The sequence below is a fragment of the Brachyistius frenatus genome, unplaced genomic scaffold (genome assembly GCF_029030835.1).
Source record: "Brachyistius frenatus isolate BFR_SWC_R1_liver_20210118 unplaced genomic scaffold, ASM2903083v1 Contig_52, whole genome shotgun sequence".
Lineage (NCBI taxonomy): Eukaryota > Metazoa > Chordata > Actinopteri > Embiotocidae > Brachyistius > Brachyistius frenatus.
The window spans coordinates 1237716-1262419 of record NW_027210651.1 but is presented as its reverse complement, the minus strand read 5'-3'; the positions used below and the strand labels follow the sequence as shown (position 1 = coordinate 1262419).

General features: G+C 40.4%; 1 protein-coding gene across 1 annotated transcript in view; it reads right to left on the bottom strand.

Annotated features, from left to right (window-relative positions):
* Positions 1–24704, bottom strand: part of LOC138624503 (ephrin type-B receptor 1-like) — an 85556-nt gene that overhangs the window by 25623 nt on the left and 35229 nt on the right. Inside the window, exons 6-10 of the mRNA XM_069704761.1 lie at positions 19857–20012; positions 15299–15561; positions 12181–12256; positions 10657–10781; positions 101–266 (exon numbers count right to left, since the gene is read on the bottom strand). Of these exons, the coding sequence (XP_069560862.1) occupies positions 101–266; positions 10657–10781; positions 12181–12256; positions 15299–15561; positions 19857–20012 (786 nt within the window). The remainder of the gene's footprint in view (positions 1–100; positions 267–10656; positions 10782–12180; positions 12257–15298; positions 15562–19856; positions 20013–24704) is intronic.

Genomic DNA, 24704 nt, shown 5'->3' with positions numbered 1-24704 from the left:
CTCTCTCAGCTATGCACTCTCATCCTTCTCCACCATAACCCCCCCCCCCACACACACACACACACACACACACACTCCAGCCAACCGCCCACCCACTTACCGTCGGTGAGGGTTTGGAAGAGCATCTCCTTGCTGTACGCTCCGTAGCCGGCCACAGTGCGGGCCCTCACCTGGACCACGTAGCCGGTCCCGGGCCTCAGACCCTCCAGAACCACATTAGGTGTCTCGCTCTGGACCACTGAACTGTTGAGCACTGAGGAGGAGGACTGAGGAGGAGGTACAGAAAACAAATATAATTCAGTATCACCCGAGACAGACTACATTAATACTTCTTCAGGCAAGGACTAAATTCAGCATTTTCAAACTGTTACGCCATAGAGGCCCTGGCAGGACTAACTAACTGAAACAAGTTTGGATCAGTCTCGGGCCTTTTATTCACGTTATTTATTTATCTAAATGTAAGCTAAGTCCCACCGAAGTTAGCAACCTCTTCTTCAAGGGAGGCCTGACCAGGACTGCAGCATCCCAAGTTTCAGTCAACACAGCACAGAATCAGGCAACACAAATAAAACCTTCATAAATGGGAATGATGTTTGAAGATCCCCCCCAAAAAATGTGGAAATCAAAAGCAGGAAAAATTTGCTAAAAACAAAGACAAAGAGGAGAACAATAGTTTGCCACATCACACCAGTCTCCAACTATCTACACTGCAAAACGTGAGTAGCTTGGACTTTGTTATTTGGGTGAATTGACCCTTAAAGATGAAACACCAGAATACAAAGCAGCTTGTTTTTGTAATTTAAACCTCTGAGCACAACCTGGACTACTCATGGGTGAGTTGAATCTGTAACCATATCGGCAGCACAGGTGTGGGTGGAGATAGAGGCGGGGACTATTTGGATATTTGCGTACTGAATGAAGGCAAAGGTGTTGCGATACATCTAATCCCCTTTAAGGTATTAGAGGATTTTTTTTTTTCTTTGAAAAAACTTCTAAAAATGTAATTTTGGTGAACAGAGAGGGGTTTTGTAGGGGCTTTATTAATGCCAAGAGAAGAACTTTAACATCCCCCTTTTGAATTTAAAAGACTAAAAGCTTGAAAGCATTTTGTTCGTTTTACTCTGAGAGCGAAAAGAGAGTGCAGCATAGAGGGATCCTACAAGTGTGCCCCAGTAGACGACAGAAAAGATAAGAAATGCACTCATATTTCAAAGTAAGGGACTATGCTGCAGCCGCTATTGTTGCTGCGGTATTCATGTCTTGAAATTTGGATCATGAGGCTTAATTTGAGGGCTGATGGCTTTCAAAATACGGCGGAAGAATTTTCACTACTCGATGTGGTGATTGTTAAATAAATGTTTTTACTATGAGCCGAGGAAACCGATTCCACACCATCAGAAGCAGTGTAGTGTGTGTGCTTCACTATTCTTTCCCCCACCAGCCAATTAAAATAAACTGCAATGAGGACATGGTGGCAGTTGTCTTTTCTAAAAAATAACTCCAGTTATCGCAGACACCAAGACACTACACTCTTCACCACTCCACACTATAGTCTTCAATGTCAAAGGTTGCAATGAACTTAATGAGCTATACATCAGATAATTTACACAATTATTCACATTTTAGTATTTTCTGCCACAGTAAGATGTTAGGAAGTCACTGAGTTTCAGATATTTAGCTGGTATTTAACCGTGGAGATTTTTTTTGATTTGTAATTTCTGTGGCAATCCCAGTACAACGCTTTAAGAAATTACACTTAAAAAACAGCAAATGGACAGAAATACTGTTGCTTCTACTGTGATGAATCCACAGACCTGGCTGGAAACAGTCTTCATTAGAACTACTTTCTACCGAGGAAGTCTTCCCTATGAAAACATATAACAGTAAGCTGTGTACAGATCCTGCGTCATGCGGCTTCTGGAAGGACATGTTGTAATATACAAATTATAGATTTCAGTGTTTGTCCTCATTTTATTGTTGTGGCAACATAGAAAAGGCCCAAATGGTTTATTTCCAAACTTCCCCACATGAAACCAATTACAAGGCTGGAGTAATTTAATGTATCTATCTCCATCATTTGGTTGAACTGACCCTTTAACAGCTCCACTTGTATCGAATATCTTCTTAAAATAACTTTTGTTCCATTTCTTTGTTCCACTTTCTTCTTATTTTTGAACCTCCTATTTTAACCCCACATTTCTTTCCACCTTAAAGCTCCCTCTTGGTCCCCTCTCCTAAACCTCCTCTCATCTATATTCCTCATTTTGTCCAGCAGCAGCCTTCTCATTTTTCTCCTCCTTCTTTGACCCCTTTCATTTTCTTCATTCCCTGCAAATATAACACACTGATAATGCCGTTAATTAGCTATTACCGACAGAGAGAAGCGAGCGTTCGGTTTTCTCTCCTTCTATTCTCCCTCCTGAGGTGAATTAGGTATCAGGCCTATCTCATAAACCCGAGGCTACCACCTTTTACCTTTATCTATCAACGCTCTCCTTCTAGGCTTCCTCTTTTCCGCCAGTTTCTTTCAGATAAAAAAAGGTTTTTACCGTGGCTAAATCGAAACGGTCCGGAGAGAACGAGAGATATGGTTGTTGGTGATGGCATGAAAGGGTGGGGTGGGGGTGGGGTGAGCGGGGGTGGAGGGTATCATGCTGCGAGGATGAAGGGCGGAGGAGTGGAGGGGGTCGACGGCAGAGCGAAGGCGAGGGGAAGAGGAGATGATGGCGGTGATGAGGCGGTCAGTTCGGGAGGGAAAAAGAGTGGGAAGAATTTAAGTGGAAAAAAAGAGGGAGGGTTATCAGAAGAGGACATGAATGAGAAATGGTTGAAGATGATTCCATTTTTATTACCGTCATTTTTCACAACCAATACCCATCTCATCGTCAACCTCGTCAATATAAACCCTTTTCATTGTTTCTGCTGTGTTGAAAGATTTCTTATTCCCATTCTTGTCGACTTACATCACCTAGATATGCTTATTTAACATTGCTGAGCCCTACTTTCTGTTAATGTATTAGGGTTTGATATACTGTACAGTGACCAAAGATAGATCCACTAATCCTACTCTGATAATTAGGACATGACACATGGTCAATTATACGCAGTGTTAAAAGCTGGGAGTTATATTTGGAATTGGACACAGAAATGGGGGTATTGTGTCGGGGGTGGGGTTTAGTTTTGGAGGTGTGTGTGGGGGGGAGTGGCTTTATGCTCACGGTGAAGAGGTTAAGGGGCCAGCCCATGTGGGAAGGCCTGCTAGCCAGAGATAAGTAATGGGGGAAAATCCTGCCTTCCTGCACCATATCAAATTTACTACATTAAAACCTCATTATCTATAGAGTGGGAGCGAGGGAGGAGGAGGAGAGGGGAAGGATGAAGGATGGAGGAGGAGATGGAGGGAAGGAAGGAGGAGAAATTACAAAACTCCCAGAAAACGAGGTACAGCGCTGCTCTGTGGTAAGAAAAACCTGTCCTCTCTCTGCAGGCTTATCAAACTGCTCCCTCAGGACATCTTCACTCAAAGCTATGAGCTAAAATTAGTCTTTATGTGGTCGACTGCTCCACATTGGGAAATACAATATCTTAATTGGCCCCCATGTTAAATATTATTAAAGGAAAAGAAGCAAATAAGGTTAACTTACGGAAAAGTCGCTGCCATGATTTTGACTAAGGGTTTTATCTGTCAGACTGCAGCTGCAGTACATCTCTCAGCGAGTGCACCGCTTCTCACTCTGTCCTCGACTCACTCTAATTGCTATCCGAGAGGCAGAATCTGTACTTTCTCTTTCGTTGTCTGCCGTTCTCCATATTTTCCAGGAACTTCGCTGTTACAAAAACCGTGGCAGGTACAGGTGACGAGGGCGCTGGACTCGGAGTGAGGGTTGCTATGCTTTTTATGTGGTGTATTGTAAAATGTAAACATTTTAGGCCCGAAAAATAAAGTGAGGATGATTTCAAAAATAATGCTGTGAATGGGTTTTTGAATGGGTGCTCCCAGCTTGGAATGCTTGAAGTCCATTTCTGTAAGCGATTCGTACACTATTTGCGATTCACACTCAAACTCTTGCACTTTGTCAAAATGGCGACTCTTCAGCTTGAACATAATCTTAGGGAACAGCAAGGAACCAGGAACCAAATGCAGCAAGTACGGCCGTAGGGAACAACATTTATGTTGGCGTGAGTGAGAAACTTGTTTATTTTCAAAGCCCATTGTCATGTTGGAGAACCCAAGTGCCATCATACCACAGCTCAGATCGTTTGGAACGAATGTTTTCCTTCAGATGCCTCAGAACGTCACAGTTGAACTCTGTGTTGACAGTCTGACCCTGGGGGACGTTATTGAAACGCGCAAGGTTCTCCGTTGGTGATTTCCCAAGTTTGACACAAGGTTTGATGTTTCAGGTCCAGGGTGACATTGCAAATGTGCACATACCAGTGGTAAAAACAGGCATATAACGCAGGTGCTGGTGTCGATAAAGCAACGCAAATGTAACACAATTGCAGAGCTTCCCCCTGCTCCGTGCACATTACTGTTACACATTACTCCGTTCGTGTGCAACAGGAACAGTCTCCAAACATTTTAATGGCACCTTGTGTCATAATACCAGCAAACCCTCATGCCACAACAAAACAAATTACCCACAAAAACATGTAATATGAGCATTTTCTGATCTGCCACCTACATACTTGAGAGACAGGTAGAAGTATTGGTTTACAGAAACCAGTGGTTACTGTCAGTAGGACTGTGGTTTCCAATATCTGGTAGCACAGCCAACCTTCCTGGTGGTAAACAATGACGCACAACTTCTGCCTTCGCATCCAAGAGGACACTTGCAATTTGCATGGCTCCAAAATGGTAGGAAAAGTTTGGCACTTCAGCACGCAACAATCATTCTGTTTCTCCTCTGAGGACAATCAACAGTTCATGTTTGAACTCCAGTGAGTTCTGCACAAGAGTATCTGCAAATGTTTCTTGTTTGAACAAATGATGGAATGCTTTCAGGTAACTTATTTTGACAATGACATAAATGGACTCATCAAATGACTTACATTTCATACACTTATCTTCCATTATGGACATTAGATTTTGGATCTGCTTGCGTAGAAAAATAACAAAAAAAAAGTAGCAGCATTTCAATGTGAGAGTAAGACATGAAAGAGTCCGGTTTGAATATATTTTTGCATACAAATCAGCGAGGTCACAAGACTAATCTCATTAAAAGTACACCAAGGTTATTCAAAGGTGCATACTTAATGCATTTACTAGCCTACATAAATTACTTAATTTCATTAAAAGTTGAATGCGATTAATCAAAAGCATCAACATACATGTTGGAAAGCCAACTTGGTAGTTCTAATTACTCATTGCTAATTATGTCATGATGAATGTGCTGTATTTGAACTTTAAAAGCAATAATAGAAACCTGAACAGTAGAAATGCCACACATTCTCCCCTCTCCTTTTGCAGCAAAGTAGAATCACAGCCATACACTATGTTGTGCTGTAAAATTGGAACCTTTGAGTGAGTCCTCTGGAGCCACAGACTTTAGGACTGTGCCAGAGAGTTTTCATCAAAGAGAATAGATAAGAAAAACAGTTGACAAGAGTCTTGAGCATTTAAAGTTTCTAGTTCTGTTTGCTGTTGAGAGTTTTCTGTGAGTTATGGAAGCACCAACTCACTGACAGAATGCATTAAGAAGGAAAAATGAGCGCAGGGACCAACAGCGGTTTCCCCCAAAAATGCCCAAAACAATTTTCTTTAGGTTTGTAAATAGGAGAGAAGGATGGCGGGGAATGAAACGTGGGCTGTGGATGTGGAGGCGTGATTTTCTTTTTGGTGTAGTTTACACAATCCCTCGTAGGTTCTTTGCTCATTATTTTTAATCTGTCTGCAGCGAAAGTCTATCCGTTTTTGCAGCTGTTGGCTCAGCTTCAAAAAAGATGGAGATGTTCTTTTATTTACCTTTGGGTGATAGATATGCTTGTAATTTAACTTTCAGCCTCAAAATGAATCGCTTCCCATTGACTAAATTACAAAGAAGACAAGATATGCACTCATGACTTTCCTTTCTCTTTTTATTTCCTAAAGCAGCAACCTTCGATGGGAAAGCAATCAGGTCCTGCAGGTTTCACCCCTGAATCAGAGCCTCTCATGGGGGCTGGCGGTTTGACACTCTCCATCCAGGCTAGTTTGATCATTGCCATCTGAAGCCTTTTGTTCCATAGTCTCCTGGTTCATACAGATTAGGACTTTGTCCACTACAGGGCAGCTGAGGGATTGATTGCTTCATGAAGACAACCTCACAGAGCAAAGAGGTTGGATCTTTGCACAGCACCCACTAAGGGATAAGCTTTACTCCTCTTACTCAGGCACGGAGGTAGAAGGTTCCTCCAGTGCTGAATATGGCTATAACAATCATAAAATTATGATTAACTGCCATACAAATAAGTGCAATTAACCCTCTAATTGTTTTTTTCTGTTCATTTTATGGCACTATTATAGTATAAGCCTAACCATAGTTTAATAATACACACCTGAAGAGCCATTTATTGGCTGTGGTGTTTAGCTTTATAACTAAATCTATGTTGGTAAGGTAAATATAGGCTCATCGAAATACAGTCGGTTTATTATTAGCATCTCGACAAAAACAGTTGGTGGTGCGAATTCTCTGCTCATATGCCATTAAACCATTGCAGAATAAGGGGGCGCAATAAGGTAGCGGCATTTCTAACCATGATGTAAAATGACTGTGGTCAGCTCAGGCGATCATGTAATATGTGCGACAGGCCCACTGCTGTTCATAACAAAAGCAGGGGTGACGTCTTTATCAACACATTCACACTGTAATCTGTCGGGAAAAACACTGAAAACAAGTGAATCTGCATTTTCAGAAAGGTCAGTAATGTTTCTGTAGAAATAACTGCTTCAGACATTAGGAGCTTTAGTTGGTCAGAATAATCGTTGAATATGGGGAAATGAAGTGATTCCACAGAATGGGAATACGATCACAAAGCTAAAAAATAGTTATTGTTACATTAAAAGAATGTGAAAGTTTATTTTGCCAGGGGTCAGCACGCCTCGCCTGGGATCACCAAACCCAAATTCACTGCATTAATACATCGGTCTGGCCACGCGGTAAATAACTGTTGCAGACTTTGAAGACTCCGTCTTCTACGTCTGGATATGTGTTCGCATTGCTACAACTGTTCGTATCGCTTTGTCTACCACTACCGCTTGTCCGGGCATTTGGCCGCCCTCACCGGTTGCCGATTGGTCCGCACTTCAGAGTGGCTGAGTGAACCTCCATGCGATCTTTGTTTCCAGACTATTATCACAGCGACGACCGAAGCTATGAGCAATAGGTGGGCAGAGGCGGGATAGAGCACGCCTTGATCCAGACCGAGGGTAGACACAGAACATGCTATCCTTAACTCTGTGGTCGAGAGTGAGAAGGATGAAGCAGCCTTCCATAGAGTTTAGTTAAAAGACAGAATGGCACTTCTCCTGTCCATAAGTACTTCTGCTAGTGATTGGCAAAGGGGTTAAAAGAAGATACAAGGAATCTTTTTTTTTCTTTCTATTGTTTCCCTTCAATGTCAATGTCTGATAAAGAAGTCTTGAACATTCAGCTCTGGACGGATGGATGTTTTCCTGCAGAGATGTTCGACTTTCTGTGGTTTAGCCTTCCTCTCTGGGAGGAGATAGATAAAAGTTAACCATATACCAGTGGTCTGTGCTGACTTCTGGCACGCACAGAGGTCCACAGGGAGACATGAAGCCCACATCAACACAGTAAACTGAAAAAAATAATCCAGGAGACAATCTCACTCAGCAAACAGAAGAGTAATATTAGTGGCTGCAGTCCACAAACACTATGCCTTTCCTCCCCATGGACTTTGGAATATGTGCAAATATCAAGAACCGGTAGAAAAACTGCATTAGAGCTGAAAAAAATGGGGCTGAAAGTGCTACTATATTCTCCTAAAAAGCTATAAAATGATGTTTCATATGTCTCTTATTACGTTCCCTGAGTTAAAAACATTACACTGCCTAAGTAACTTAAGTAATAGGTTTCTCACTTGAGACTTGAACACAGATTTCTGTGAAAGGCCTTGTGTTTGTTCCATCCAACCACCCTCTATCTCATTCCTATGCAGATATTTTTTCTTTCTACTGTGTCACATGACCTCCTTCTTCAATCTAGGTGAGCATGGTAAAGATGCCAAATGGCACCTTGTGCGTGACTGTGACGGCAACAGCTTTGATAAAAGGGCAGTGTTTGGCACTCTGGGAAGACAACAGGCTGGATTTTTCACAGGTTGCTTTTTCCACTAGGGATTGAAGTGAAGAGTGGTCTGCATATTGCTTTTAGAGTTTTTATTCCTCGTTTTCCTTGCAGTCTGTAAAGTACTTCATCTTTTTCTGGAGGTATGAAAGATGCGGGTTTTTTTTTTAGCCCTTTGACTTTTTGCATGAAAACCACAAGTTCTGCATGAGATCTTAGTCTTTCATGTAACCACGTAACCGTTTGCTTCATTGAATCTGACAGATCTTAATTTGATTTCATACTGCATGTTGCACACATGAAAACTATGACAGCACAATAACTTATTTCATGGAAGAAACCTTGACAGCTTCAGATTCAATAATTTAAAAAAGGCAATTAACCTTTCTTTTACTATTGAGCTAAAGTGATGGCGTCTTATAGTAAGGCAAGAGCTCAGAGTCATCATTTGTTAATGAATGGAATCTCATTATTGCTGCACAAATACTATCAACCATTTTTGTGTGCTGGAATAAAGCGAGGCTCTTCATCACTGTAGGAACCCTGTCAGTTAGACTACAGGCCTCATGAAATATCCATTGTAGTGCAAGATCAATCCTCACTTATTAGGAAATAATATTTTACAAAAGAAAGATGATACATTAACAGACATTAACCACAAGTGGGAGAGAAAATACATCAATCACAGGATTTATAAATCTAAGAAATATGCTGACAGATTCCTGCCTCCAGCTGTTTTTAATTAAATATAATGTCATGTCTATCAGCCACTTATCAATCAGGAATAGTCATGTAAAGTGACAGGGAATAATGAATAAAAACAAATATTGAGGTATCATTTTGAATATTATTGTGAAAAATGGACACATTAAAAACATCAGTCTTTGTTTCTGTCACTATTCTATGTTTGTTTGGGACATCGGTGTAACAGTGGACGTTGTCCTGTCATCGTTTTATTTATTTGTTTTTTTTTTTATTATTTAGCCTTCATGGTCAAACCTGGTTCATTTAACCAGGTTTGTCCCATTGAGATTAAAGGATCTCTTTTACAAGGGAGGGACAACTATTTAGAATTACACGCACATGAGCTAAGCATACAGACCAGAAGCCGGGGGAAAGAGACTCTGTCTAAAGGTCAGATATCCACACAGCAGCACTGCTTTTGTCTACCTCTGATCAGTCTATTTACTCAGCATATGCCGATAAATGACTTATTGTTCATACATCTGATGAAGATGATGTAGACAGAAACATGAACCCCTACATCATCACAGCAAGTAGAGGAAGTGAATCTAGAGAACAATGTCACTCAGCAAACTAGAAGGGCACTCGTAGAGTGCAGACCTCTGCCAAGGCTAATCATCCACTCTTCTATTATATTCAAATCTGGAACCACACTCAGAATATGTTTATTTATTACAATTGTACCGGTTCCGATTATCCCCGGCTAAGCGACTCCCCGAGTGCCATATAACAACTGCTCTGCTGTTTTTACTTTGAGCATGTGTATCCCAGAGGATCACTAGAACCCGTGAATGTTGATTGTGATATGGAGTTGATGTATTTCCAGTATGGCCTATGTTTTTTCACTATTGAACTTTAGATCCATTTACTGGATTTTAAAATGTATGAGCCCAGTGTTTTTCCTACCGTCGTAACACCCAAGCTTTTTTTTTTTTTTTTTTCTATGTTTAAAAAAATGTTTGGTTCGGGTATTATTAATGCATTGTTTTTTGTCAAAAAGGTGCCCAGCAATTCCACTGCTACCACAGCACCTAAGCCCTCCAGAAACTGAGAGAAAACCCTGTTACCCTATCTTGTAAAGTTACTGAAAGTGAACAATACTTTATTAATCTGCCTCGTGATTCAGACCCACTCCAAAATTGAATGGGTTCTTCCCTGACCCGTGTTACATCCTTCCACCAAATGTCCATAATCCTGCAGACAAACAAGTAAACCGCACCCAAAAAAATACCCTCCTTGGCGGAAGTAACAACAGAACAATATTAGTGGCTGCAGTCCACAAACACTGTGACATTTCTCTCCATCGACTTTGGAATATGTATCACAAGAAGCCTCTAGTGAAGAACCGCATCAAAGCTGTAAAAACATGACATACTATCACCGAGAAAATAAACCTACCTGCCATAATGGAGACTGTTTTTTCACTTGTATTCAAGTATTTATGAGCTGAAGTGTTTGTAAAGAAGTGAGACTGTTGCTGGTCTTAAGTAACAGTCCTGATAATAGATGACTTTGATGCAGTTTATATTGATTTGCTTGTTTTATCGGCTGTGACCATTACACCAAAAAGCACACAACCGCACACACACACAAGCACTCGCAGACATTCATCATCCCACTTTACCTTGTCATAGTACCGCATCTCGTAGTCGAGGATAATTCCGTTGGGCTGTTCAGGCGGTGGCCATGACAGCGAGAAACTGCGGCTCGTTGAGCTCACTTGGTGCATTATGGGTACTACTGAGGGAGCTGTTCAAAAACACACACACATAACACCCAAAAACACACAATCAATTAGGCTGTTAAAGGATTCACTAGCACGCTTAAACACCATAAATATGGAAATATAGTGTGTAATGTGATGACATATTGCCAAAGATTATTTGCACGCAAAGGAGAAAAATGTTTCCTCTTCCAGGCTCATGAAAACAAATTACTGCACTTGTCACTGATGGGGAAACGAGAGTTATGTCTGCAATGCATTTTTTTACCCATAATTTTTGGAACCAGAAGCTGCTGGCTGTAAAGTATTTCATGGTTTTTGCTTCTGGGATTGTTTAATGAGACGGTTTTCATCCCATGCGTACTTTGATACTACTTTGGTATCTCAAAGTGGAGATGGGAAGAAAGACTGATGCGACATTATCATGATGAGATGTTTTCCACTGTTTTGAATTTAATTAAAACAGGTGTTTTAAAGGGGGGGGAAACTGAAAATATAATTGAGTTTGTCTCCTTGGATTTATGTGGATCCTGTTTGAAACTATCACATCCTAAATAGACAGTGTGCATTTTATACAGCTGAGTGATCAGGACATCATGGTACCGTAATAATGCTCCGTAAATGCTATGATACCTCTAGAGCCAAATCATTTTTCTGTCAGGTGAAAACCTCACAGTCTTTTTTTAATATTGCCACTATTGACATTTTACACAGTTCTCTGTACGTGAAGTGGGTTTCATACCGTAAGGTGCAATGAAATACGCTGAAAACCGATTGCATAATTTAAGAATCCCCCCAAGTGCAGTCAACCTGAAAATAAATCAGTTTTTGTTGAGTCCTAAAAGATTTCAGGGATAAGAGAGGTTTGCATCCGGGAGCGGTAACAAATGCTCTCAGAAAGCGACAGGGTGACAATGGATCATGTTTCGATTAGGAATGAGCCCGGGTGGCTGTAGATGAGGTAAATGATGTGTTTTCCATCAGAGCAAAGCGGCTTTTAAATCTAAATTTGGGTAGCGGTGGAAATATCACTTGTGTCTGTCTCCATAAAGTATTGAAGGAGTAATAACTCAGTTGCTTTATGGTCTCTAAGAATTATACTGTGGGAGACTTGAGGGAGAGGAATGCGGGGAGAGGGGATAAAACCCGGAAAAAGAGAACAGAGAGGAGCAGAAGAAAAGAGGAAAACAGGATGAAAGCTGTGGATGTGCAGGGAAGACAGAGAGAAAGAGGGGTGGGGGGGGGGGGGGCAGAGAGATGACAAGCTTATAACATGTTTTATGAATTAAAAGGCTGAAGCTGAATTTCCTGTATCTCCCCAGCCATCCCTCCCTCACATAATCCACTGTGCCCTAGGGTATGCTTACACGCACGTACACAGATGCTTACACACACATTTACATGGCCTCTGCCCTCCAAACTCACCAGCTTGATTGGTTGTAATGTTGATTGACAGTTGCTGGGCGGGGTAAGGGCTCTTGTTGGAGACTCCATTGACTGCCTGTGAACAATATGAAGTGTAATGGTCAGTTACCGACATTTATACTCCACCACAGTTATTTACTGTACCACCCCTCTTGGATTTACTGTTGCTATGCCCGTCAAGCTCTCCAGTCCGGCACCGCACACATGCAGCTCACGATAATTACAACGGAAAATTTATCACTTCAAATTCTCAATAATTCTTGAAAAATAGGCATCTGTTTACGCCAGAAGTAGGCCGAAGCAGGTTTCTCATTTCTACCTGAAAGGACGAGTTCTGCTTACACATTACATCAGCTTTATTTGATTCAGCTAACCCTAGCTCCTGGAATTGGCTGAAAAATATGGCTCCAGGCAACGTTTTGATTTTTAATGGCGGCATGAAAATAAGGAAATAGTATCTACTTTGCACCGTACTACTACTGCTAGCTCATTTAACTTCTACACGTTAAAAAACACAAGATTAGACTCTTTTAAAACATTCTTTAGAGACTCTTTCAAGACTTCTTTTTCTAGACTCTTTCTATACTTTCTAAAATAACACGTATGGTGGCCTAGCTCACATATGTGGACAAGCGAGACAGATTTATGCTTAAATGCTTGTATTCAAATGATCAGTCCCTCCAGGATGTCACAGATTTTTGGGGATATTTGTGATAAAGAATGCTCGATTGTGCAGCGGAAAAGCTTTAAGTTATATATGCAAACATTTTTGTAGCTAGAAAAACACAAACCAATTTCTTACTTGTTTTTTTTTTTTAAATTATATGTTGATTATTTGGGCTTGTGAAAGGCTAAAAAAATAATTCTTTATGTATGCAGCATCTGCTTCCCTGCAGCGCCACAAACACCACATGCAGAGAAATCCCAAGCTTGACAGACCTGCCTTTCCCAATTATAGTTTCCGAGCCGTGATTGGACACTTGCTGAGGTTCAGCAGGCACTCAGTTATCAGAAACTATAAGATCGTTTTGATTTCAGACAGCACAAAATTCTTCCGCCGTCTTCTTGAAACTGCAAGATCTCAGAGTCTGTCTCATCTCGCCAACACAAAGACACAATTAGCAGGTTGTGAGTGTGTTTTAAAGACCACCTAATTAGCTGCCACATATTGTTTGTCACGAGCTCAGTTAATCATTTTGACAGCTGATGCAATGTGTTCAGTCACGGCAAATCATCAAACTAAGGTTGGTGCTTAATGAAGACTTACTCCAAGCTTCTCTTTTATATTGTTTTGTTTTCCAGTTTTATTTGGTGTTATCCCCCTTTCTAGTGGGTTTGTTTGAGTCACAAAATACCTGGTACGAAGACTATAAAAGCCCATTAATACGTTGATAACAACTGTTGATGAATTAAGGTTGTCAGATGACACCTGCTTCCAGACTTTATATAATTAAGAGTAGTTGTCGGTTATCCCCTTTGCTATATAATTTAATTATGAAGCAAAATGAGATAAAGCCTGGATATCTTTGTGGAAGTTCATCTTTTTTTGAAGGTGGCTGCCTTCTGTAAACACATCAAATTACAATCAATAATGTCACGATCAACATGTTCATTATTGGGTCAGTGTTATAGTCATTCATTCATTCATCATTATTGATCTGTTCATCCCACAACGTATGCTTAAAAATGGATCATCTGATCGGCCACACAGTTCATATCAGTGCATCTAGGAGCAGATTATACGCACAAAAACATCTTTAGTTAGTCGATTCAGTGAATGCTGCACTGGTCACATTGGGACACTGAAGTAAAATGCTTTGATCTCTTAACGTTTGTCATGCAGAGGATCTTGATTCAGGCCTCAAACATCGATGGTAAAAGAGGCAGATGGCAGAAGATTGAAAGTTTACCATTGTACTGGTTTTACAGACCTCAGGGTGACCTTGAGGAATACAACTGTGGATTGTGCATAAAAGCCGACACGTCAGGAAGCATCTATGTAGCCTCAGTATCCTTGAGCATTGTGGTGAATATCTGGCAGCTATTTGCATTTAAAACATTGAACTGACAGCACCAAGGTTGTTTTTAAAGTAGGTAATAAGAATAACTACTTTTTTTAACAGCAACTTTACATATTAATTTGTATCTCCATGAAAAAAAAAATGTAAATAAAAATTAAGTTGCGGTGAATTTTTAAGTAACTTGTGGTGTCAAAATTGCGCAATATTCCACGAAAACCTCAAAATAAACCCAAATACAGTCTGTAGTTGAACTTTTTTTGTTTTAACACAATTTTCAGTGTTTCTCAGACCATGGTAGTAGGAGAAATCCCCCCTGAGAAGAAACTAAATATTCTATTCATGTAATTTACTAAACTAATGTGCACCCGTTCCCTCTTTGCTCTGTGTGAGAGCATCTACTGTGTTCCGCTGTTATTGACGGTCACATTAGTTTCTTTCTTCTGCCCTCTGTGTGCTTAATAAAGGGCGGGGCTTAGCTCTCACTACTCATCTGGAGAGAGACAGGTGAAATGAAGATAACGTCACTTCAGTCACTTTTTATGTTAATTTATTAATGGAGAGACGTCGACCTCAAAAGTCGAAAATCCGGGCCAAAATATCAGCGTTTATTTAAACACACCAAACCTGAATCTGATGCAGTAGTGCCAATGAAAATGTAACTGCTGCACCACACGATAAGCACAGGAGGAGAGGTTTTAATCCTGGCTTGATCCATATTGGGAACGTTGGGCGCAAAACAAAATGAATGTACACTCACACATCTTTACCAAGTGGCCATGAGGAGGAAGAGAGCTGATTGGATATAATCCCGGGTCCTGAATATAATCATCGCCCATCCCAAAAGCAGTCAGTCGAGAGGAAACACTGTATTTGGTGTGATGCTGGGTCAACACGGGAGTCAACTGTAAATTGTAAATCCAGGGTGAATAAAACTGCCGTCCTCCACAAACGAGCGAGTCGCAACCCTTCACAAACACCTTTTAAATCCACAGGTGACGAGTGTGTGATGCACAAAAGATCGTCACTTAAGATTTTCTGTTAACGACACTGAAAAAAACAAAGCCTGAAACGGACAGAGAGTCTCTCCGGGGACACACCTGTATCTCGAAGGTGTAGGACGTGTGGGCCCGCAGCTTGCTGATCTCAACCCTCGTGTCCTTTAACGCTCGCTTGCCCGGAACAAACGCCACGCTGTCATCACACGGCTGGCACGCCCGCCGCTCGCTGCTGTGGCACCGGCGGCACAAGACGTTGTACGACAAGTCTTCACGGTGCCCGGTTTCACGCGGAGGGTGCCACTCCAGCAGCACCCACGTCTGGTTGACAACTGAGACCACGTTACGAGGAGCTGAAGGGACACCTGGGGAGAGAAATGATAAGGAGACTCGGAAGGAATGAACACTGAAAAGACATGTTTCCAGTGTCCCTGTCGCTGTCAGTCGATCCTTTAATGACCCTGTAACCGACCACGCCAAAGTGCTGCTGTCATCAACCACCGAAATTAACATTAGTCTGCCAGTTTAAAGCTTGACACCTGAATGCAATCAAGATGTATTGGTGGCGAGCACTCGAGACAATAATTTGTTTCTTTTGTAAAGCCACGCCTGGTATTGGCTTACATATGGATTTTTTTTATTTTTATTATCATAGGATGTCTGGTATTTTATGGCTGTTGTGTAAGCAGAGCTGCATGTATGCAATTCATGTTTGGAAACATTTCAGTTATCAGTTAAGATAACTTTGCAGTAACGAGCATCACAAGAGGTTTGTCATTAAAGTAAATGTACGATGGGAGACCTCAATATCAGATTTGATATTCTTGGTCCCAAAAAGTGAAGAATCTCAGATTAAAGAAAAACCTTGAATATTCTTCACGCAGACCAGCGAGTATGAAAATGACTGTTTTACTTTGTTGGCATCAGCTCACATTATGTCAGGGGAGGGGTTATGTGCAAAGTTTGCCAAGTGCAGTTTCAAACCAGTATATAGTGAGTTTGGTCTTCAGCCAACACTATCTCTGACTGTCAAAAGGTGACCCAACAGCTCACCGCCTGCCAGAGAATCCGTGTCTCTTTGTCTCTTTGCAGTCAGACAGTTTCTGTCTCGCTGGTTCGCTCTCTTTCCCCTCAACTCGTCTCTTTGATCTCAGGAGGAGTTCGTTTTTTTTCTGGGGAGTTAGTGAGTCTTTAGTGCACAACCCGGAGTTTTCACAAGGTTAAACCTAGCGGGCGCGCTTCTCCTTGACTGTTCGCACACATCACAGAAGCTGCGACGCACACGCGAAACAAGAGCAGTGGAGATAAAGTGGATGTTCAACCTTGGCATAGGCTGAATCACAGAGTCCTATGAAATGACTGAGATGGCCCTGTGGAATATGTGTATGTGTGTATTTCTCAAACAGACACTCGGAGAAAGCCATGCTGCAAAATCAAAGTGCTAACAATCAGTAGGGGGTTGAAAATCTAAGTAGCTCCATCTTATAAACATTTCTACTAAGAGAGAGAGAGAGAGAGAGAGAGAAGCTGAGTCTGTGCATTCATAATTATACACACACAGGCGCATGCAGTGTGTTGACACAGATATTCACTTCATCTTACTTTTTATCTAACTAGCACAAATACAGATGCTTTTAAACTGTCAGGCACTCACAGAGTTCACAGCAAGAACACGTTCAAATGCAAAAACAAAGTGAGAAAGAAGGTAATAATCACATTTGAAATGTTCCAATTCCAGTTTATACTGCTACGACAAGAGATACCATTTGAAAAGAGCCACAGACACAATCTGTGCTGCTGTTTACAGCCACACACTAAGCTTTTGTCACCGTTTTGCAAGTGGTTTACACAATATTATTCTGACCTATACGCAAAAAATAAACTACAAAAATGCCCACACACATTCAGTACACACACCTCCTCCGTACCTATGCAGCCCGTGAGGCACGCAGAGGGAATGATTTTCTGTCAGGCGGTTATTCACACGCTGCACATTCACTCTTCCACCTCACTGATCTGGTTTTATATCTGATCGAGTTCATGCCAACTACAAATAAACTGCATCTCCTTCTTATATTCAAGTTCCATCCTGCTGTTTTCAAAGTTTTCACTCATCTTTTGTGCTTGAAAAAAAAAAAAACTTGTAACTCAATTTGTTTTTGTCCTTGAATTCAAAGTGCCAAGGTAATTCGCAGAGCTGTGTAGGCTGAGCGGGTCGACACCCGAAACCTTTCTACTGGGATTTTTCTTCTAGCAGCATCAATTTGAGCATGTGCTGCTTTTCATGTGCTTCTTCTGTTGTCACAACAGGTTAAACCACTTCAACTGTTCCTCAACCACTGTGGCAAAATCATTTTTAAAACTTTTTACTTTGAGGCTCCTTTTGTCATCTGTTTTCATACAATTTCAATGCAGATACTGATTTTGTGTTGTTGTTTCTTTTTTAATCACCTAACCTGTTTGGCTTAGTTCAAACAAAGTCTGGGACAATTGATCATTAGATTTGATTTATATAATAATAATTAATAATAATAGTAATAATAATTAACTTTATTTTTGAAGCAAATTAAATACTTCAAGTCTAAAGCAAATAAAAGCAGGCACTTAAAATAATGCAAATATAATGGGGAAAAAAACACAAAGATATTAGACAACAACCGCAACTGTAAAACAAGTAAGACATGTTGGAAATTAAAAAAATTAAAAAAAAACTGTGCTAGAATCAATAAAAAGATAAGAAGTGATTTAAATGATGTCACTGATCCTTACAGTCAGATTGTCTGTATTAGTTATTGAGGAAACTATCATTCAAACTCACATTTAGACTAAACTATGGATTGTGATCACCTTAAAAGTGCTAATGATGTTCATTTTGGTGTGAATGAAAAGAAGGTTTGTATCAAAGAGGGTTCGTGACTTTAGCTACTGAAGTATTTTTGAATCTATGTGCTGATTGGCGACAGTCAAGAAGGTGATGTGTACAGTACAAATGATGTATAAGCTGTCCTTCCTGGAGCTAATCTGGTGACTGATAAAATAAAGTATATGTTTGTCTACAAACATTTCTGAATTCACCTTTTAAAACATCAAAGTGAAAATGGATTAAGGCAGAGTTTATGTATGACTTCAGTAGTATACATGTCTCCATGTGGAAGCTCCTCATTATAAAGTGAGTGAGACATAGCTGCCAAACAGTAACTAGTCTTCTTTAACATTAAGGTAAAAGACACAATTATTTTTGTCGTGTTTCTGCCTTTCTGTCACTATTTATGACATATCAGGCTCAGTTGCAGTCTTGACTATTAAAGCTCATTATTAGAATTTTCTTGTTCTTGAGCATGTTGTCCCATCAGAGGGGATAAAAAAAAACCCCTCACAAACATGCTATCAGTCACTGCAATTAGATTCCCCTGCGTAGCTCCCCGTAGCACTGATGATGCAGGATGAAAAGACCTGCCTATTGCTCACAGCCTCAGTCTTTGCTGTGGTTATAGTCTGGAAACCGTGTTGGCAGTTGTCGGAAATATTGAGAATTTGAAGGCAGAGCAAGAAAAATGCCTAAATTTTTTTTTTTTAACAAGTCTGCAATGGTCTTTTACCAACATGGCGCTGCACTCTGCTCACATTGGGGGAGGGCCACCATTGTTTACAGCTTGGTGAGTTTGAGCGCACAACAATCGCCATATGGTGGTCAATGCTGATTGGTTAAAGGCTGCTCCAATAGTTTCAAAATTAACCTGAGGTCTACGCCCAATAGGAAGCAACAACTGGAAACAATGCCCATTGGTGGGTGACCAGACCCATGTATTCATGCAGTAAATTTGGGATCGGTATCTTTTAGTCAACACTGGGACATCTTTGACTAAAATCCTATATTGGACTATAAGAATAACAACCAGTGCTTAATTAACGGAATTAAAAATCAAGGCTCATACAGTGATTACCATTTTTCACTGTCAACATTTGTAATAGGTGAAAATTGTAGCTTTTAGATGCAGGTTACCTTTTTAATGTTTTTCTGAGGGTTAAATATTGCAAATTCATTCATGAATGCATAACAGAAAAATTAAAAGCAGGCTATGAATGAACCATAACTTTTTTTATCCTCCAAAAATCCAGGTCACCAGGACGTGCCCAAACAAACACACAGACAGACACGCACACGTGACTACACACACAGTGCAGTTTGTGAGTTTGAGACGAGCTGCATACAGTCCAAAATGATTCATGTCTCAACCTACTTCCACCATCTCTCTGTGGAACCAAGAGGCTGTGTTTTTCAAACTGTGAGCCTCGCCTTGCATAGCAATATAGCCTCTTCAACACACTAAACACATATTCACTTCAGTAGAAAGCCTGAGGAATGTGGCAGCATTATTACTTACTGCTCCCCAAATCCCCAAACAAGGACGAGAATGTTGCCGCACTCTGAATGAGGCGCATAAAATTAGGGCGGGATATGATAAATCAAAGCAGATGTTGGCTTTTAATTTCATTATGAAATATTGGACTGTCAGTGGCATCAGCTGCTGATGTGCAATAATATATTATCTATTGGTAACTTTCGTCCAAAACAAATCTGCCTGTATTGGTGATCTTGAGGGTCAGATACTGAAAGGTGCATTGAGCGTGTGTGCGTGTTTGACAGAGACTGACTCACTGGTGCACACGTCCTCTGGTCTGTCCATGTCTCCGCGATAATAGCCGTTCCGACAACCACAGAGGGTGGCGGCCTCGATGGTGGAGCGACTGTTGAGCGGGCATTGCTGACATAATCCTGCCCCCTGGGATGACTTAAAGGTGCCCTGAGGGCAAGCTGTAAAGAAAGATAAGAGTGGAAAAACACATAAATACCGACACATAACTCTGCCTACTGAGCATGAGTGAAACACAAGTGGTAAGTTCTAATTTTCTTAGCTTGAGTCATGTTTCTGCGTCTCTTGTTTGTCTTGATTATAAGACATTTGGTGTACTTTGTTTTAGAAGGATGACGTGCCAGTAGACTTATTATCGGTACTATAAAGTTGACACAGCACAGAGGGGGATTTTCTGAGGACAGCTGCACATTATCCTGTGCTGACAAGATACACAAAAACATTTCATGTATAGACACACAAAATCGGTGTCGCGCCGCTTATCCGCGGTGTAGATTGTTCCTCTGGCTTCTTTTTCTGGGTCAGTTGTTTCTGTCCATTAATATTAACTGCATTATTATATGAAACGCATATATGAAAAGGATGACGACCCCTTTTTTTTTTGTTATCCAACTTTTATTTATCATGGGATGACTCGTGCTGAGCACACAATGCATTCTTGTTATTCAGCCTGCATACGTGCCGTTTCATTATTTGCACTGCAGTCCTTCCGGGATAAAACAAGTCTAATAATGGAAGGGAGGATCAGTTTGGATCAGATATTTTTGGCACTCTGAGTCCATGAATTGTGAAAACAACAGCTATCCAAAGTTTCTTACAGGCTGTATTAAACATCATGGGTCATGAGTCCGGAAACATGGGTCCAGTAATAGCGCCACACACGTTTACCAGAGCCTGGTAATAATAAAGACACAATGCTACGGCACAACCAGCAGAAACATGCGAAGGCTACGACAACCTTCAAAAAAAAAAAAAAAAAATGATATGCAGTAAAAATTCTCCCAGGTGTAGCTAGCATATAAAAAGTAATCCACAGATCAATCAATGGCTCACTTGTCACCAGACGAAGTAAGTTTGATGTTAGACGTGCAAAGCAAACAACGAACCTCGACTCAAAGATGAAGCTAAAAAATTGTTTCTCGACAGCTGTCAAAGGCGAGGGTTTTAAAGTTTGAGCCCGAGTCCTTCAAAATAATAGTCTAGTCTCCAACTTTTTTCCTCTGAGAACAACTTTGATCAAATGAAAGATCTACTTATGCTACGCAGCACTCAGACATCGTAAAAATGTTTTTCCAAATACCTGATCTCCATCAAACCAACTGAATAAACTTCTTTTATGTGAACAATAACAGAATGATACTTTAAAGCACACATACTCAACAAGGGCTTGCCAGCTACTCGTAAGAACCTTTGGTCTAAAAGTTCTCCGCGAATAGTAATTTTGCTTGAAATGCCCGCAGTTGTCTTGTACGTAGACCCTCCCTCAAAATAGATGTAACAGCCATTTGAATGTGGCAGGACTCGTAAGAGCTTCACTGCTGAAAGTAATAATGCAAGCATGAGCCTTCGTAGTGACCGAATCATTTCCATTTAACTTTCCAAGCTTTTAGAAACATCTTTCTACTCTGTGCATAGTTTATTTCAACCACTGGAATCATCAGAAACGTTTTAATTACTGACATCCTACACAAGTATGAAGTGCATGACGTTAATAAGGCTGGACAATCGAATAAAGGTAATTACAAGTTCTCACTTATCACCATGAAAAGTACCCTTTCACACCGACCCTCCCTCCATAGTTTTATCCAGAAACAGCAGCAGGTTTTTGATGCCAAACACGCACACATCATACTTCTTTTTTCCAGCTGGTCTGGCAAAAGTGCTGTTGCATTTTTAATTTTTAACATACATTTTTAATCTCAACACAGCTTGACCTTCGTCTGAACATGATGTCATAGACCAGACGCATGGCTGTGAAATCATTTTACTGCCTCTTTGAACAAAATAACAGATTTACTGCTCGCGTTAGCAACAGCGCTGCTGACGGCATGTCTGGGCTCGCTCACAGATATTTTAAGCAATGAGACTAACTCTGTGTTTACTTAAAATATGTTTACAAGTAATAAACAGCAGGATAGAAAATATAATATAGTGTACAGGTAGTTCAAAGTTGAAACAGAAAAAGTTAAATTGGCTAAACAAATGAAAAGTAACATCATGACATGGTCAAACACCTGAAGTAAAATATATCACGTTATGTCCCAGAGAAATGCCTGTTTTTAATTCACACATGCGATTTTATAAGTGTCTTTTCATGAGGCCAAACACATTCTGAAATATAACTTCAAGTAAAAAACACAAAAAGGAAAACAGGGAAACAGAGAGGTGTGAAATGAGGAATATAAAACTAAAACAAGAGCTCTGCCAAAAGGCTGAAACAAACCAAATTAGGTTTTTTTTTATGTTCCCTTTTTTCAGTTTTGATTTATCTTTGGTGCCTTTGTTTTTCTTTCCTCTCTGTAATGAATGTTTACTTCATCCCCGAGATACTTTAGACGATGTAGGACCGAAATGCAAATGTTACATATATTCATGGTGGAAGACGGAGGACGACTGCACAAGCAGCCTTTTAAAATGAGGTCCGAATGATAACATGAAGTGTGTAACAGAAGTAAGTGGGACAAAGTGGCAGCAAGTTAAGATCCTCAAAGTGGCAGTTTATCAAATGTCAAAGGGTCAGGAGAGAAAACAGTGCCAGAAAAGAAAAAACAAAGACGGAAACAAAGAAATACTCAAAGAGAGAAAGAAATGAGAAGATAAGGTGAAGAGAAATAAAATGAGGCTGCTGCTTTTTATTCTTCCTTCTCAATGTCAATGCATTTCTGCAGTGCCGTTATATTGTTTTGTCGAACCTGGAATGTTATACATGTATTGGTATTTCTTGGTTCAGCATTTGTTCTAACATGATTTACAATGGAGGAAGCTTTTCTTTGTTCTCCTATTTTACTGCATATAATGTTGTATCAGAGCCACAGAGCTTCATGCACCTACTCAGATCTCAGTGTTGGAGCCGACTTCATATCACATTACATGCTTTGATCGAGTTTGTATTGAACATCAACAATTTTACACACAACAAGCACCCAATGATTAGCATGGAAAACTGCTTAATTGCTTGGAAATGATCTAACATCACTGATACATCAGCGATATGTATATTTTATACATACTTGTTGCTTAAGAAGTCCTTATTAAATGTGGTGTAAGGTATGAAAACCTCATTAAAGATGGAACAACTTGTAGATGAATAGAAAATGATGAATAATGAATGTACAGAAAATTATCTAGACTATTTAGATTTTTTTTTAAATCGTTTAATTCATTTTTGTGCAAAAAAATACCAATAATTAATTTACTCCAGCTTCTCAAATATGACAATTTTCCACTTGTTTGTGTTATTTTATAGTGTATTGAGTATTTTTAGGGTTTCATAATTGTTAGTTGGACAAAATAAGCAGGGTGGCTGTGATTATGTCTTTAACAATTAAATCAATATTCACAAAAACACTGGTCCAATTAAACAGAGTGGAAATAATCTTTGGTTGCACGCATACATATGGCAAGGAGCCGTTAGTGTAAAATAATTAAACTGACAGACTGAATCACATGCAGAGGACGCAAACTGTTCAGGTCCTGGTGATGCTTCGCTCCTAACCGTCACTACATTTTACAATCTGTAGGATTGTTTGAATCCAGCTGTAACTGTAAATATGAATTCACTACCATCGACCATCAACAACAAAGACAGATTTGAGACACACCTTTAAGGATGCAGTATGCTCAAAAAGAACAAGTTACGCTATGTGATGTCTGACTGTATTGGAAGGCAAAAGAGTTAAATAGCTGAACCGCCTTGCAAAAAGGTGGAAAGAAAAGCTATTCTTCACAGAGACTATGAACAAATATATAAATGTGGATTAATGGCACACACTTATGGACAGTCTTTCCTGGATGGCATTCATCGTGTCGCACTCGGTTGTACTCAGGAGAAGTTAAGGAGCCTGGGAGAGAAGTGAAGATCCTGCTTACTTTCTCACCTCCACACTCCTGGCTAATTACTTGGCAAAGGCATTTTCAGATTCCGAGAGGTGTGGGATGAGTGTTTTTCAAATGCAACAAACACTTTGGTCGGAGCGTACGGACACTTTAAGAGTAAAAAAAAACCGCGGGGCGTCCCTGTAGGTATTAAGTCGCTGACCATGAGTCTACGGCCAGGGGGCTTTGCTGCAGCTCCTTCTGCTCCACTTCCTGTCAACACTCTACCGTGTAATAAATGCATAATCATGACCCAAACGTTTGTTTAAATGCACAAAGCTGTGAAAGGCTATTGAGACATAGGGTTGAAGACTATGGTGGTCTTTACATTCAACTGGATGCAATAAACACTTTCCTTTCTGTTTCCTTTGAACCTGTCACCAAGTGTGTGTACCACTTGAAATGTAGAAACGTGATACTTTCTGAAGGGTTAAGAAGTCTCTTAAATTAGGAGTCTCTGCCTCTAGTGTCTGTGTCAGCCTCCTTTTCTTTTATTTCTTTATATCCAGCAGTAGAAGCATCTCTTCAGGAGTGACAGTGTGTGTGTGTGTGTGTGTGTGTGTGTGTGTGTGTGTGTGTGTGTGTGTGTGTGTGTGTGTGTGTGTGTGTGTGTGTGTGTGTGTGTGTGTGTGTGTGTGTGTGTGTGTGTGCGTGCATGTTTCTGTCTTGAATAGGTAGATAGACATCTGGCTTGTCAAGGTCATTTATTCAGCAACCATGCTCATACACATGGGGCGTGTCACCATGGCAACAAGTCG